The sequence below is a fragment of the Vidua macroura genome, chromosome 21 (genome assembly GCF_024509145.1).
Source record: "Vidua macroura isolate BioBank_ID:100142 chromosome 21, ASM2450914v1, whole genome shotgun sequence".
Classification (NCBI taxonomy): domain Eukaryota; kingdom Metazoa; phylum Chordata; class Aves; order Passeriformes; family Viduidae; genus Vidua; species Vidua macroura.
Genome location: NC_071591.1, coordinates 4,401,954 through 4,418,315, shown reverse-complemented (window position 1 = coordinate 4,418,315; position 16,362 = coordinate 4,401,954). Strand labels below are relative to the sequence as shown.

At 51.6% G+C, this 16,362-nt stretch overlaps 1 protein-coding gene across 2 annotated transcripts in view; it reads left to right on the top strand.

Annotated features, from left to right (window-relative positions):
• Positions 1 to 403: 403 nt before the first annotated feature.
• Positions 404 to 16,362, top strand: part of NTNG2 (netrin G2) — a 46,804-nt gene continuing 30,845 nt past the window's right edge. For both annotated transcript variants that reach the window (XM_053996794.1, XM_053996795.1), the window contains exons 1-2: positions 404 to 615; positions 3,145 to 4,244. In XM_053996794.1, the coding sequence (XP_053852769.1) occupies positions 4,032 to 4,244 (213 nt within the window). In that variant the 5' untranslated portion in view covers positions 404 to 615; positions 3,145 to 4,031. The remainder of the gene's footprint in view (positions 616 to 3,144; positions 4,245 to 16,362) is intronic.

Here is a 16,362-nt window from a genome sequence, read left to right as displayed (position 1 = left end):
TTTCCTCTCTCTCTCTCGAGCAAACATGAGCTCATGATTTAATTTTTTTTTTTTTAAGCTCTTAAAGGAAAAAAAAATAAAAGAGAAGCCCCGAGGAGCGGCATTCCCGGCTGCCGTTATCCAACCGGGGGCAGCGGGACGGCGTGGATGCTGCACCGGGAGCCGCGGGGCCGCCGGGGCCGAAGGCTCCCGCTCGCAGCCTCCTCTTCCTCGGGTGGTTTTCCCTCCCTCCTCCTCCTCCCCCCCTGCATTTCCTCCTGCACCTTTAAGAAGCCCATTGCCGCCGGTGGGATGGTGTGTGCTAAAGCTGCACAGAGGAAGTTACGCAGCCGGGATCAGGCACGGAGATAAAAGCTCCGATTGTGATTGAAAGTGAGAGCAAAAGGGATTTCAGCCTCGGCATTAACTTGCGAGGGGAGCCGGGATTGCACAAAGCTCCCCCGGCCATCTGCCCTTGGGGGCCGGCGGCGCAGCGCCTGCCCGCCGCGCTGGGCAGGGCAGGGCTGGGCAGGGCAGGGCAGGGCAGGGCAGGGCTGGGGGGTGTGTTTTGGGGGTTCCCCCGGCCCCGAAGTTCGCTGCTCCGCCGGGAGCCCCGCGCCGCAGAGCTCCCTCCCGGTAAGGACGCGCAGCGCCGGGGATGGGGGGAAAGCGGCGGCGGAGGGGGGGGGCGGGCAGCGCCGGCATCTGCCCCAGCCCCGAACGCTGCGTGTCCCCCCGCGCCTCCCGAGTTCTTCCCACGCTTTCCTGGGGTGTCCCGCTCTCTGTCCCCCTCCCCGGAACATCCCCGTCTCCCCGCCGCGGGATGGGGTTTATCTTCCCGCTTCGGAGTTTGGGAAGCCGGGGGGCTTCCCCCAGCCCAAGGCGCCGGCTCCCCCCGCTCCACCGATTCCCTCCCTAGTCCGTGCAGCCCCCCCCCCAAAGTCTTTTAGTGTAAAAGAAAGCGGGGAGGATGGGGCGGAGCGGGAGCGGCATCGGGTTTTGCCGGGAACCGCGAATCCATCAGGGAGAGCGGCGGGATGCGAGCGGGATTTCCAGGTTCTCAGCTGGGAGCCGCGCAGCGCTATCGCGGGGTTCGGGCTCCCGTCCCCCCGCCGTGTCCCCAGCCTCGCTGGCCAGGGCGCGGGGAAGGGATGCTCAGCGTGGGAAAGAGAACAACTCCCGCTCCGTGAGCGCGGGGGGAGAGCGGAGAGTTCATGGCGAGAGCAACACTTCTGAGAGAAAATGAAAAACTCCTTCATTGAGTTTACTTTCTGCTCTTAATCCGAGAGCAGCTCAGTTGTTGCTCAGCGTTGTCCCTTTATTTCAATAGGGTGTTAATCCAATAATAAGAAAAAAACCCGGAGCCAGCTAAGTCAAGACACAATCTAATTTTGTGTTTTTAATACTCCGGCTATCAGTCCCCAGTGAGTGCTGAGTACTCTTCAAAGAGAACAAAGAGCATTGATTCTATTTGTTCCCATGAACTGCAGTTTCTTAATAATATCAGGTGAAGATTTATTTTCTAAGAACTAAACTAAATCAAGCAGGGTGAAACCTTTAATTTGGAGAGCCTCTCTGCCCCGTTTGCAGTATGTTGGCTCATTCCAGAGCAACACTCCAACTATTTCTGCAAAGGGACTGGACTGGCTAAGTGGGTGTTGAGCCGCAGACCTCACCCCAAACCTGCTTGCCTGGCTAATGGACTGACAGAAAATACATTTTTTCCAGCAAATTTTCACTTCCCTGGGAGTCTGTGACATTTAGCCGGCATAACAAGACACTAATAGATATTATAGATCCTTTCTACCTGGGTTTTTCCCTGACAGCCATTCAAGTGCAAGATGTAATTGTTGAGGCTGTGAAAATAGATCCATAAACTTAACAGCACTGGAGTCCTCATTAAAACTACCCTGCTTGTTTTCTACACAATACCAGAGTCTCTCACTCTCCGCTGTTATCAGGCACTTGGCAGTGACCAGTTTGATGTAATAATTAGGAACTGACTTGTTATAACTGAAAAGACAGCTCTGATGTAAGTAGGACTTATAAACACTGTGTCACACTGGCTTATTATTTTTACTACATTTACTCATAATATAAAAATAGCAGCCAGTCTATTCTTTTTCTGGGAGTTTATTCAGGTCCAACGCAGCTATAACAGGCTCTTCGTTGAGAGCTGGCAATGAAGCATGAGGGACAGCTTCTCTTTTCTGAACTCATTCATCTCAATCAGCAATCTTTCAAGCAAAAAGGGGGGAAAGGGAGATGGTAGCAGAGCGGTGTGAAGCCCCTGAACACGGATCAATGCATCTGTTAACCTGGAGTTTCTGAGCTTTAGTAACTGAGCTTCATGAGGAAGGAAATGCTAAGCATGCTGTTGAAGCAGATATGCCTCAATTGTGAAAGAAAAGTTGGGGAAAGAAATAGAAAGGGAATTATCCAAAGGTAAATTTCTGTTCTGGATATGTGCCTCCCACATTCTCAGACGAGATCTCCCTCCTGAGTCTAATACTGAGAGAGGGTTTGACTTCTTCCCCCTCCCTGCTTCGGTTCTTTGTCATTTTGTTTTGTAATTACTTACAATTTTTATAGCTCTACTGGAAAGACAACAAAATTGCAGAAATGTTGTTCTAACCTGAAATGAATACTGGGAAGGTCATTGCTCTTTGTATTAGGTGAACCTAAATGTTATTAGGACTTTAAATTGTTTTTTATTAAATGTTATTGTTCAGATAAATCATATGTGGGGATGCTGGACAATGTATCTGTCTCCCCAGCTGTCTTATTTATTTGCTTATCTTTTTAGGACTATCAATTTGTCTGTCTGTCCCTTCTCTGTCTGCATATTCCCCATCTTCTAATGACCCATAGCTTCTTCTTGATATTATTTGAAGACCCATTAGAGCTCCTGTTGTCCAGCTGCTGTTGCAAAGCAGATACCTTAAATTGGGCAGCGCTCCTTCCCTTCTCCCAGACAGCAGAAAAGCCATAAGCATCTTACTATGGATTGCTTTTTATTAAAGTTGTATATCTCCCTGTTACAAAAACCTGTCTGGTGGCTTGGCAAGCCCAGCTGAGGGCTCTGCCTCCTGAGGGACCCCTGGTTTTTTTTGCTCCAACTGTCCCCCCTTGCTCCCACCTAATCTGTCTTCCAATTTCTTGCAGGTCCCTCGTGCTGATGAGCTCTGCCTTTGCCCTGGCCATGAAAGAGAGAGGAGATCTCAGGTAGCCCCATGGATTGCAGCTGAAGGCTTTGGGAACTTGCTGCTCCGTTGCCAAAAGGCAGAATTGGACAGGAATCCTCGCCGCCAGCACAGGACTCAGCGGGAGAAGCCAAGGCCAGCCCTGCCCCAGCCACCCCAGTGACCACCCAGCACCTGCTGGGGCCACCACGGATCTGGGCACCCGGCCTGCTCATGCTGAAACAACCGTCCTTTGGGAAAAAGGAATTTTAGCTCCAAGCAGTCTCTCTTGTCAGAGCTGTACTGATGACCAGATGCTCTATTTATTTTATGTGCTAATGTTCTAACACCCCAATTATTAAGGCAGACACAGTTTAAGGCACTTCCCACAGCGACGCATTTGGAGCAGACCAGAAGGTTGAGGAAAACCTGATCCAGCACCATCTCACGGCCTCTCCAATTTACTCCTATCAAATTTCATCAGCAACTCAGAACTTGATCTTTGTATTGATTGACTGGAGTCACCTCTAGATATTTTCATGCTGATTTGGAAGACCTTTCGTACAATAAAAAGGGGAAAAAATGAGGTTAAGGAAGATTTTTGACCACTGATCAGCAACTCTGGCCAAAACTTTCCCAATCAAGTGAATTGCAAAGTTGGCTTCTGTGCCAGGAGGAACTTTCCACGTCCAGATACAGCGTGCAGAGTGGGATCATCCCTGTTACTGTCTGGATCTCCTTCGACTGGAGCATTTTTAGATGAGGAGTTTCCATGCTGATCCCGAGAGCCACCCCTAGCCCAGTAGCTGCCTTCCTCGGGACTCTCGGCACTGCCCTCGCCCAGGGATCCCGCGCTTGGCCGCAGCTGCCATGCTCTACCTGGCTGCTCTCCTCGTGCACTGCATCCCCCTGGCCATGGGACAGTATGACATTTGCAAGTCCTGGGTGACCACGGACGATGGCCCGTCATGGGAGTTTTACGCTTGCCAGCCCAAGGCCATGCGGATGAAGGATTACGTGACCGTGCGGGTGGACCCGGCAGGAATCACTTGTGGGGACCCTCCGGAGAGGTTCTGCACCCATGTAAGTGTTTCCCCCCTTATTTGCTGGCTTAGAACAGGCTCTGCTGGTGGCTGGAGGCAGTGTCCAGCCCAGGTGCCACTGGAAGGACGTTCTGGGGCAGGGTGGCCGCGGTGGCCGCTGCCTGGAGCTGTCAGTGTGCAGAGCAGGGAGAGAGCACCCTGCCCATCCCGGGGCTGTGCCAGTCCTGCAGCAGGGATGGGGCTGGCATGCTGAGGGGAGGGCGAGGAGGAGCCAGGGAGGGCTGAGCAAGTCCTGGATTTTGGAAAAGCTCTGCCCCTGCAAGCACACAACCTGAGCTGCTCCTCTACTTCTTAAGTGTGGGGTGTGCTCGCCAGTCCCATCCCGAAGGGCTGCTCCAGCACTGCTGGGATTTTATAGGATGTGGGCAGATGGTCCCAGTTTGAGGCATCATGAAGGGCAGGGCAGGGGAGCTTGGCCCCTGCCCACCCACAGCTCTGGTGGTTGGTCTGACAGCCACAAACTTCACTAAAGCTCCTGAAAATGTGTTTCTCCCTCTCTTCAAGCCTCCACATGAAAGGGCTCTGTGGACAGACATTTGCCCTTGTAGTTAAAATCTTTAACTTATTTTCTCTTAAATATTAATCATTGCATTTCATTCCGTGCACCACAAAGCTCAGCAGGAACATTTGATTTATAATTCACAAGGCTTTACATTGTTAAAGAGTTCAGGGGTCAAAGCAAAGAGCAAAACAGTAATGCCCCCTCCCAAAGGTCCCCCAGGAGTGGTGCAGGCACACATTTAAGGGACAGACACCAAGCCAGCCCATGCTGGCAGGGTTTCCACTGGGCTGAGTTTCCACTGACACAAGGAGTGTCTTCTGAAAGAATATGTTATTCTTTTATTATAATGAGAAGGGGAGTTCTCCCTCCAAATCAGTGCAGGGAGTCCCATTTTCTATTGCCAGTGCTACCCCATGCCTCAGTTTGCCACTCTGGGCAGTCAGGGCACCTCTTGAAAATCCAAGAGATAAATGCTCCTGTGACACCAAGGGGGGGCCAAACATTTATGATCATCAGAACATGCTGCCAGTAGTTACCCAGTTCCCTCCAGCCTGAGGGCTCTCATTAGTACCAGGGAAGACATTTCCACTAATTCCAGATAAGTAGCAGCTTTTCCTTTTAAAAGATCGTTTGAAAAGAAAGATTAAGTCCAAGGTTGCAAATAAAACTGTTAACTATTGATGGGTCAGTCTGTATTTCCATTTATCTGACTGACTGCAGGAGGATTAAAAGGAGAACGCCAGATTGCTTCCCACTACACTCACTGCAGCTCTTTGCAATCCCTCTCTGGTTAAGGATGCTCCAGACTTCAGCTCCACTGACCTCCAAGGAAGCAAAAGACACAAACTGCAATCAGCTCCCTGCATCTCTTGATTCAGTCAATACTGAGCTGAAATCTTTCTATTCTGGGCACCAGCAGTATTTCCTTGTAGCGTACGCCTGCCATGTGCTGTAACACTTGCAAACACCGTGTACAGCCGTGAATGAGAGCTACACAAATGCAAAACATGGATTTGCCTTCCTGTCCCTGCCTCACCCCAGCCTGGCCCGGCTCTTGCCTCCCAAAACAGAAAGCAGCACTCATGGCAATGTCCCTGAGCAATTCCCTGGTGAAGAATCGAGCTGAGAACAGGAATAATAAACTGCAAGGTATTTTTTAGATTATTTTTGGGATGGGTTTGTGAAATACCCCTGTATTCATGGCCCTTTCCCCCCCATCTTAGCTCAGTGCTGCTCTCTCCAGAGGACTAAAGAGTTATAAAAATGAAGCAGAGGAGGAGCAGCCAGGCTGAGGTGAGCAAGGAGCCCACCCAGCACCCAGTGCACAGAGCAGGGGGTGGCTGCAGGAGAGACCCAGGCTCCAGTCCAGCCTTAGGACTGGAGTGGTGTGGGCTGGGAGGCCACCAAGGAACATTTTCACTGCCTCTGTGGCACGTGGCCACTTACTGCTGAGCATCCCCTTATGGTCAGTGGAAAGTGGGCTCAGCAAGAAATGGCCCTTCCATCGCCGGTGCTGGGCGGTGACTTGACACCTATCGACGTGCAGGGAGAGGGAGCAGGGCCCGCAGAGGATGTGAGCCGAGTTCTGCTCCCCCTGCACTAAGGAAGTGCTGGGCAAAAATCGATGTCTTTGCCCACGGATCGTTACAGCCTCCGAGCCCCGGGGAGGGGAGGGCCAGCAGCTCACACAAACCCAGGGCAGCTCCTCGCTGCCAACCTGCTCAGGTGCCTTTTGGTGTCCTGTTATCCTTTCTCTTCAGGTTTTTAATTATTTCCTTGTAACAGGTGGGTTCTCATAGGAGCCTGGCTTTCCAGCAGAGAAGTTCTTACGGTGACTGTATTGCTTTCTTAGGTGTCTTTCAAAACAGCAGGGGACTGTCCGTGCAGTTAAACTCGCGTTACTCAGAATTAAGCGCAGCCCAGCGGGGCTCCTGCCCTGCTCAGACAGCTGCAATCAAAACTAAAGACACACAAACACCCCTCCGTGCTCAAGGCAGCCAGACAGGGATGAGCTGCACCATATCCCCGTGCAGGGCAGGCCAGGAGCAGGATCCTGGTGGCACTCAGGACCTTGTCAGACAGCGAGCGTGTCCTGCGAGGCTGCACAGCCCACGGGGTCACACACTGCCCTGCCACAGCTCCAGCACTGCTCACAAGACTTCTGCACGAGGAGGCTTCAAGAGATGGCAGGAATTGTTTGGAGGACTGTCCTTTGTGTTTTATAGCAATTCTGGTCACATCTGGCTGCTTCCTTCTGATTGGGAAGCGTTTTGCTGCTTATTAAAGTCAAGGGGTTTGCTTTTTCCACAGTTTCTGAACCTGTTCCTATTCATGGCAATGCCTTCCTGGCAGGGTCACCTGAAAAATGAATTGTACTTTGCCTCCTGGCAGGGCAGGGGGAATGGTGGGAGCAGGAAGACAGATGGATAAGTAAATAAAAGCCTGAATGAAATGGAAAGTGTGACTGTAAACTAATAGGGAACAGATCTTTTAAACCAAGGATGTCGAGGGAGGGGTGAGACCTCAAAGATCACAGGCAGGGCATGGCACAGAGCAGCTGGACGTGGATTTCAAAGGAGAGGGGTTTGCAGGGCAGGCCCAGCTGGGAAATGGCCCCGCTGCACATCCCCATGGGGCAGAGGGGAGATGTGGTGCTCCTTCACCTTCCCACCCTCGTGGGCAGGAGGAGGAGGAGGGTGGCGCAGCTGGCAGGCTGCTCCCAGGTGCTGAAGCATTTCTTTGGTACCGAGCAGGGACCTTTGGGAGTTTCCTTTTCAAGCATCAGCGTTTTGCACACAGGATGAAAATCCCTCAGGTTTTGTGGGGAATTCACCAACGGGACGTGCAGTGGGGAGCAAGCAAACACCAAAGCCCAGCCCCAGCTCCTTGCAGCTCAAGGGGTTTCCAAATCATTCCAGCAGAAACAAAGAGAGGTGTCCATAACAGACGGTCATTATGGGATGGTTTTGCTGCTCCTTGACATCCCAGTGAGAGCACAGGGAACCCACCTTGCTGCAGGAATGGGAGTTTTTTCTCCCCCTCAGAGGTGTCAAGACAGTATTTCTTGTTCTGACAACACTCTTTGATTCAGGGCCGAGCTCTCAGCCCATATTGATGGGTCAGGGGTATTTTTATTTGGCGTCAGCATTGTTTCATCAGCTAATAGAGCTTGTTGACTTTGGCACGGGTACATGAAAGGAAAAGGCTTTATTTATTCATTACACATGCAGCCAAATTGGATGTTTAGTTTAATTCTTAGCTAAACTTTTCTGAATGACATGTGGTTATAAGTCTTGTACTAAAGGACTGTTTCTCCTGTGGACTGGGTGCTAAAATTGGAAAAAGCAGACAAACCTTTGGGCTAAGAAACCCCTTTCCCTGCATTTTTAGCCCATCTCATACAACTCTTCTCATCTGTATCTTTGTACACCTGTTTAGGTGCAAACAAGGGATTGTGGATTTAGGGATGATTAAAAGCCAAAAGTTTTTAAAATAAGAAGGGAAAAGCCAAAGTTTTTAAAGTAAGAAGGAAAAAAGAATTGCTTCAGCAATGCTCTTCCAAAAGCATTTTTAAGGGTGCAGCATGTTGTGGTGGTTAAAGGATGGATTCATCCCTTCTGGTACCCTGAGCAGAGACCCACAGCCCTTTCCCAGCCCACCAGAGTTCTATCTTGTTTTGAGTAGAACCAGGGGGCAAAGCACAAGCTATTCTCAGCCTTTTGACTGCCCTAGGGTTCAAGAACACCCCTTGGGCTAAGCAGAGCCTGTATACAAGTCCAATGGAAAATCCTTTCCAAGAAAAGCGGATATTCTCCCTCCTCCTTGAATAAATCAGCACTACCCACTGCTGGTGGCAAACCCATCCTTGATTGTAGCAGAGGGAGTTGGAACTCCCCTTTGCCCTTCATCGTGGAGCCTGTATGGCCCTGGGGACGATCACTTTGCCTTTATGCCAACATTCAGCAGCACAAGAAATTCACTCTGTGCTGTCAGATCACCTGTACACCCCTGGCAGGGCTGTAGGGATGGAAAGATGTGACTTCCTTTTCACAGCTGCAAAGTGCTAACAGCCCCTCTTCCCCCTGGAAGCCTCCAGTCCCTTAAATTAACACCTGGAAAATGCTCCCCTCTCCTTTGAGAAAAACCTGGAAAAGACAACTTGCTGCCATTTCCACCCAGAGGAAGATCTCCCAATCCACCCCTTGCACCCGTCGTGGCACTGCTTTTGAGTGTGGGAGAAAGAGCTGGAGCCTTTTGGTTCTGTTCCCACCCTTAATCACTCCTCAGCATCAGGGTTGCTGCAGAGGACACTGTCTGAAGTCAGGATCAGTGGCTCCTTGCCCTTGGGGCCAGACCCTTGGGTTGTACATTATCAGCTGCTCAGCAAATTACACACTGCTCTTCTCCTGCCACTGAGGCTACTTCAGAGTGCAGCAGGATCCTGATGTTTTAAAAGGAAAGGCTTCACAGAAAAAAAATGAGAGAATACAATTCAGCTTCAAATTAGAGAGTGCTGAGCAAACGGGATTTTCCCTCAACAGCCTGTAACAATTTCCTTAAATGCCCAGTTCGGGATTCATCTTGTTGTAAAGTGGGGATGCTACTCCCCTAACAAGGATCATTTCCAACTGCTGATGGAAAAGACACAGTGATAAAAATGAAGCTGTCAAGTAGATTTAATTGGTACAGTGAGCAGAAAGTTTTCTCCTACCTAGAAGTATTCAGGAATAGTAAACTACTCTTAAGAAAAGCTTTGCTCTTCAAAGAGAACAGTGTCCAGATGGGAAAAACAGAAGAGAATGGACTGAAGACTTGCTGGCAAGTGTGGCCAGAGCTGGGAGAGCAGTTCTTACAGCAGCCCTTATACTCATAGAGCAGTTCCAGGTACCACAGCTTTCCACAGGCAAATTTTGAAGCCAAAGGTATTCAGGGAAATCCTTCCTATTTATTTATTTTAAAATCTGCATTGTATTCTATAGCATAAATATGATTTTCCAATAAAGTTTAAAAGGATTTCTCCCTACAGAAAATCCTGCCTGAGTGGGAACAAGTGCTATCCTACCATGCTGTGGTTTCCCCGAGTGAAAGTCCAGTTCCAAGTTTCAGATCTTAGTTTCAGATCCCAAACCACCCTTTTACCATCAGCCTTTTGAGCTGTGGAGCTTTGGCTGACCCAGTTACTCAGGCAGCTCAACACAGAGCGCAGGTTTCTGTGTTGGAAAACCCCAAAGAGGCTTTTTCCTCCCCAAACCACAGAGCACAGCTGGGTGACCATTCTGGAGATGCCTTTGGGGAGAAGCTACTGCCTGCAAAGCCCTGGCAAACAGCAATTTGGACTTCCAGCCTTCACCCCAGGTAGATGAGCCATTCCCTGCAGCCTCAGACATGTCCCATGAGGTTCCCACTCGCCCTCCCTCTCCCAGGCAGGGCCATCAGCACGCCCAGAGGGGACAATTGCAGCACTGAGCCCGCTCCTGCCCTGCTCCACTGCCCTGCCCCGTTTGGCACCGGTGCCTCTGCACATCTGCTCAGTGCCTCCTGCAGCCAGGCTGGGGGGAACCTCTGCCTTTTGGCTCAGGGCTGGATTTCCGCCTTGGTCAGCTGTCCCCGGGCAGGCTCCAGCCACAGGGGGCTGCTGGCCCAGGAGCTCAGTGCTGCAGAGTCGCCGGGCTGGGTCTCATCCCCGCTGGCTCCCACCCATGCAGGAGCCTCTCAGGAGCAGCTTTCCCTCTGCTCCCCTGCGTGGAGCAGCTCCAGCACGGTGCCACCACTCCAGCCTCTGCCAAGATGCTGCAGACCCCAGAGCAGTGGGGCCCTGGTGCTGAGCTCCACGGGGACGCTGCCACCACCGTGTCCAGTCCTGCCTCGACACCTCCACGTCCCAAAGGGAGAATTAGTGCAGATTCAACTGGTTTCTACTCCAGCCAAAGGGTTTGTAACTCCCCATCTGCTGGCTGAGTCAGCTGCTTCAGCTCTGTAGTGCTGCCAGTCAGGAGGTTTGGGGAGCCCTGTCTAAGGAGAGGATCACTGTCGGGGTCTCAGGGACAGCCAGGACATGATTTGGGCTGACACAACTCAATCCAAACCCCCGACAGGCACCTGCTGAATTGTTCCCCTGACACAGAGCATAAAGCAGCCAAATGCTTTTCCCACAACAGCAAAGGCAGAGCCTTTGATGCAGCAGACAGACACAGGAGCCCTGATCAGAGGCTGGCGTGGGTACAGGGGTACCCATCACCCAGCTGTGCCCCCTCCACAGAGGCTCTGGGCAACATCTCCACCTCCATTTGAGAGGCACAGCAGAGCCTCCACTCCCTCCCCTTTCCCACCTCCGGGCTCTGCGTCCTGCCCTCCCCCATTCAAACTATCAGGGCCTCTCTTACAGAATAAATTATTAATAGCGGCGTAGCGAGCCTCTCTGCAAAGGCTGCATGTATTGAGCTTACAAGGCGCACAAGCTTTTAGAGAGCAGGACACTTTTCCTACTTCCTAAGCAATTTCTTAGTCCTGAATCAATAATGCACTCGCAGCCCTGCACACAGGTCACTGCTGCTGTGCTCCTGCTGCTAGGGGCTGCGGACACAAATACATCTCTGTAACAAGATGCAAGGGCTAAATAATCCGGCAGGGAAGGGATGGGGCGGAATCCAAGCAGCTTAATTTGTAAACAAGCTTCAGGGAAGTGCCCTGGGAAGAGCAAAGCTTGCAAGTCCATGGTACAGAAAGTCTGAGTTTGGAGACAAGCTAAAAAGCAGTCAATGGGATTAATCTGCTGCTTTTTGAACGTGTGCCCATGGCTGCCAGCTGAGGGATGTCTGGTTTATCTGATCCCAGCCTATGATCCCGGGCTCCAGGTCACCCCACAGCCCCCACTGCCAAAGGGGGAGGTTGAGGGGTGCAGCCCCGGCAGGGAGGTGGGGGTGGAGGTGAGCCCAGGGCGGCGGGAGGGATGGGGTTAGAGCAGCTCACCGGGGGATTAGCAGTTCACAAAGAAAGAGCTGCTCAAAAATGATTCCACGGGAGGCCGGGCTGCTGCGGGTGATGTGTGTGTACACCCAGCACAGATGAGATTATCTGCTTAGGAGTGGAATTTTCCGGGCGGCGTTAACCCTTGTGCCGCCCCCAAATCGACAGGGTGCTGGGCAGGGGATCCAGAGCTGCTGCCAGACCCTCCCTGGGCTTTGGAAATGGAAGTGCTGCTTCCAGGCCACTCAGCAGACAGCATGCTTGGGGCCCTTCTTGGAGAGGTCACCCATGGGCTGGGCTGGTTTCAGGCTGGAGTTTGAAATTCCTCGTGTAACCAGATTTTCTGTTTCTGGCTCAGGCAGAGTGGGCGTGAGGGGATTTGTGTCGGGGCAGGAGCGGTGCCGGCTGCGTCGCCAGGGTGGACAGGTGACTTTGGGTCAGCCCCTGTGCATGACAAGCTGCATCTCCCTCTGGATCCTCCCTTTGTGGAAAGGGTGCTTCCTGCCTGGATGTCACCCTTTTGCCGAGGTTGTGTCATTCACAGTGCAAAGACCAGCTCAGACCCTTTCCATGAGGTGCTGCCAGACCACAGGGAGAGTTTCAGAGACAGTGTGGGATGAGAGCAGAGATTTCCCTGAGCCTCACATCAAGGTTGGGTGAGGGAGCCACTACTTTGCCCTGCTGCAGGTGTCTGGGGGAGCTCAGTCCTCAGAAAGGTGAAGCTCTCAATGCCTTGTGAAGCCCGGACTTGCTCCTGAATTCCCTCCCTGCCTCAATTTTCCCATCTGGAGACAGGACATTGCCCTGCCACCAACCCACCCTGTCTGGCATGATGATGTCTCCCCAGGGCTGGTGGAGAGAAGGGCACAGTGCTGAGCCTGGATGAAATACGAACGAGATGCTTCTCGAATTCAGAGCAGGCTGGAGGGGGAAGGGGAAGAGCAGCCACGAGTAGGGCTTGAATCTCTTCTCTGGCGGAGAGACGGGCCCAAGGGAGCCCGAGAGCCTTGAACGAGCGGCGCTGCTCGGTGAATGAGTATCTGCTTCAGGCCAAAGGGAAGAGGCAAACCAGCAAAATGTCTCGCTGAGTGCGCCCCGGTGTCTCACCCGGAGCCAGCGGGGCTGGTTCTGCTGACTCACGCTCTCCCGAACCCCGCACGCAGGCAAAGCCTGTCCTAACGCCCCGGCCAGGGGTGACCTTGTGCTCGGACAGCCTCGGATCCGGCAGGAAGGGGAAGGAAGCGGAGGAGCAATCAATCCCCCAAACCACGTTCGGGGAGGAGATGGAGGGTGTGACAATCGGCTGAGCCAGAATTAGCAGCAGATCTGTGGAGGGACCCCATTTCCACCCTATTAATAATTCATTCCAGCTCTGCCTTTACCTGCTCATAAACAGCAAACAGCTTGTTAGCGAGGATGGTTTTCTCCCCTTTTGCTGTCTCTGCCTTAATAAGAGCCCCTTGCAGATGGCTGGGGGAGGGAGGGGGCAGGGGAAGGACACATGAGTGAGCAAAACACCTCACCAGCCCTCCCTGAGCTTCAAATCCTATCCCATCCCATCCCATCCCATCCCATCCCATCCCATCCCATCCCATCCCATCCCATCCCATCCCAGGCTGCCCTTCCCCTGCAGAGGTGAAGCTGCAAAATAATCCCTCACCAACACCCGGGTGCCTTGCCAGAACCTTCCAACCCACATGGGCCACCTCAAAACGCTCTGGGAAGAGGAGAGTGATGCCTGGAGGACGTGCAGATGAAGGATTTGCTGGAGCATTCCCAGGTGGTTCTTGGGCTGCAGCTGCTCAGGCAGCCCATGGGAAAACTGCATCTTCTACCTTAGGAGACAGCTCCTGTCTTATCTAAAATATAAAGCTTGGCCAAAGAGGTATTTTAAAAACAACAACAAAAAAAGCAGAAAACATAGCATCTTGAAGAAAGACTCCCCAGAGTCTCCACAGTCCAATGCTGTGGTGCTGGGCCCATTTGGGACCTCTCCCTTCATCCCAAAGCTGTTCCTGAGATGTTCTCCAGGTTCAAGTCACAGCTGTGCACTGGGGAAAGCCCATGGCCCACCTGGGGGGACAGGGAAATCAGTGCAAAAAGAGTGGACCTGGTCAGGCAGATCCCAATGTCCTCCCATGTTCCTCAGAGGAGGGCACAGACCTTCACCTGGGCTCACAGGGAAGGGGATTTGTGGGGCTCTTTGGCACAAGAGGGGTCTCATATTTCTCCTGATCCCTCTCCGTGCTCCCAGCCCTCTCTGCAGTGAGTTATGCCACTTGCCAGCTGTTGGAAATCATCGCTGTAAATTAATTACGGTTGTTTCACCCCTCTGATCCTTCCCAGCCTATGAGTAGAGTGAAAATTAATTGTCAGAGAGTACTTCCAGCTCTCTTAGATTCCCACCCTGGCCACTGGCAGGTTACGGTTTATGCCCTAAAGCATGAGATTTAATTACTCACAAATGTTATTTTTTGGTCATAAAATCACCTTGTCTTGTCATAAATCCAGATAGAGCAGTTGAACCCTCAGATCAGGAGCAGCAAGAGTGAAAACACCCTGAAATGTCATTAGGACGAGCGTGTGTTTTCTCCTGGGTAAATGCAATTCTGTTTGGGAAGCAGCATCACGTCCTGGAGTGATTCTTGGAAGAAAAGCCAAGGAAGTCTCCCAAAACACACATCACTCAGGGTGACCCTTGTCAGAAATTTGTGTTGCAGAAAATAGGCTGAACTCTGTGTCACTGGGGAGGTTAAGGGCGGTTGGCACTGGAGCTGGGTCAGGCACCTTCCCTGCTCAGCGGGTGATTTCCCTGTGCTGACCGGCACCAGAGCAAACCCACAGCCCCGCCAGCAGGGAACGGAGACCCCTGAGGAGCCCTGGCAGTGAGGAAAGCCGGGGCAGGGGATGGAAGGGAAGTGAGGCCCCACAGCTCAATCTCAGCGTGAGCTGGGGGCACTCAGCCGAGTGTAAATCAGGAAAGGAAACGTGCTGGGAAGGTCATTTCAGCTCCACCCCGCAGCCTGTGGAGCCAATGGATCCAACGTGGTGCTGGACAGGGGAGGGGAGAGGGGAAAAGAAAACTTTGGGAGGAATGTGCTCCAGAACATCCACAGGACAGGCAGGGATGGATTGGGCTGGCCGTGGTCCCCTCTGCAGCTTGGGGACCCCCATGTCCCACGGCCACCAGCCCTCCCTGTGACAGACAGGGGAGGGGAGGCTGCAGGACACCTGCGGTGGCACCGCTCCACAGCGGGGACATGAGCAGGGCAGGAGGGATCAGCTGCACATGGGGATTTTGCTGATCCCTTTGTTTCTTGCAGGATTTGGAGGAAATTTGATACCAATTTCAGGACTCAGTTGCAGCACGAGAAAACGCGGGGACTTTGTGAACCTCCTCTGCTGCCCTTTGAGCAGAAGTTCAAAGGCAGCATCGTAGGTGTCCTGAGGGAAGCAGATGGGCCTTGGATGTCCCAAGGGAAGCAGAAGGGCCTTGGGATGCTCCTGAGAGCTCCTTAAACATCACAGCTGGATGGGGTGGGGGCTACAGAGGGAATTGTCCCCTCCTGGGTGGAGGTGGAGGTTCAGACCAAGGTTTCCTTGGTCACAAGAAAGAGGGAAGGAGGTTCCTGTGCTGTCACCTGCTTTTCCTGGCTCTGCAGACTCTTTGGAGGTCTATCAAACAGCCCCCAGTCCCAACTAGTGCCAGAACTTGCAGGAGAGCCTGGAGACACCCAAGGTCTGAGAGGTTTCTGAGGTTGGGTTTGGGAGCCAGTTCTTAGAGGGAAAAAACCACTCCAGAAGAAAGTACCCAGGAGAAACCCACACAGCAGCACTGATCTTTGTGCTGAAGAAATGCTTTTAACTTTTTCCCCTTAAATAAAAATCTTCCTATAATGCACCAAGGATTCCCACTCCCCACACCCAACTGAAAAAAAGTACAAAGTTTTGTTTTCCAAAACTCATCCAAGTTGATGAGACCTTGTCATTACTCTTATTAGCAGACTGTAATTAAAAACAACTGGTCCCGGGCTGCTCTGGGTTTTGGTAGAGGCCTTGGCTTAAACACAATTCCATAAGCAGAAGAGATCCCCAAAAGCAAAGGAAGCCCAGGACAGTTCTCAAGACACCATTAAATAAATCATATCAGGTGTGAGCTGTGATTGAGAATCCTTGGCTGAGCAGTACAAACTCTCACATCATCTACTCATTTTTCCTTGCTCAAATCTTGTTGGGTTTTTTTCCCTTTAATATTATTATTATTATTTTTCTTCACTGTGCAGCTAGTGGTTGCAATTGCTTTCCAGCTTCCCTTTGGCATGGAGATCTAAAAGCTGCAATCTTATTTCTGTGCAGCTTTCACCATTCACAACAGATGTCTAGTTTGTTTAAAATATTCAACAGCCTAATGATTAATCAAGCAATTGCACCTACAAAAATATAAAATTTTATGCTATGAGGCTTAAAAATGGTATAATCTGCTAGGAAAAAAAAAAAAAAAGACAACTTTTGTGCTCATTAAGAGCCCTAAAAAACATCTGGGCTTTGTAAAGCTGAGGCCTTTTGTTGTGGCTGGTTTCCTGTCATCCTGCTTTGTCAGACCAATATCTTGTTTCTTAAGAAATCCTAC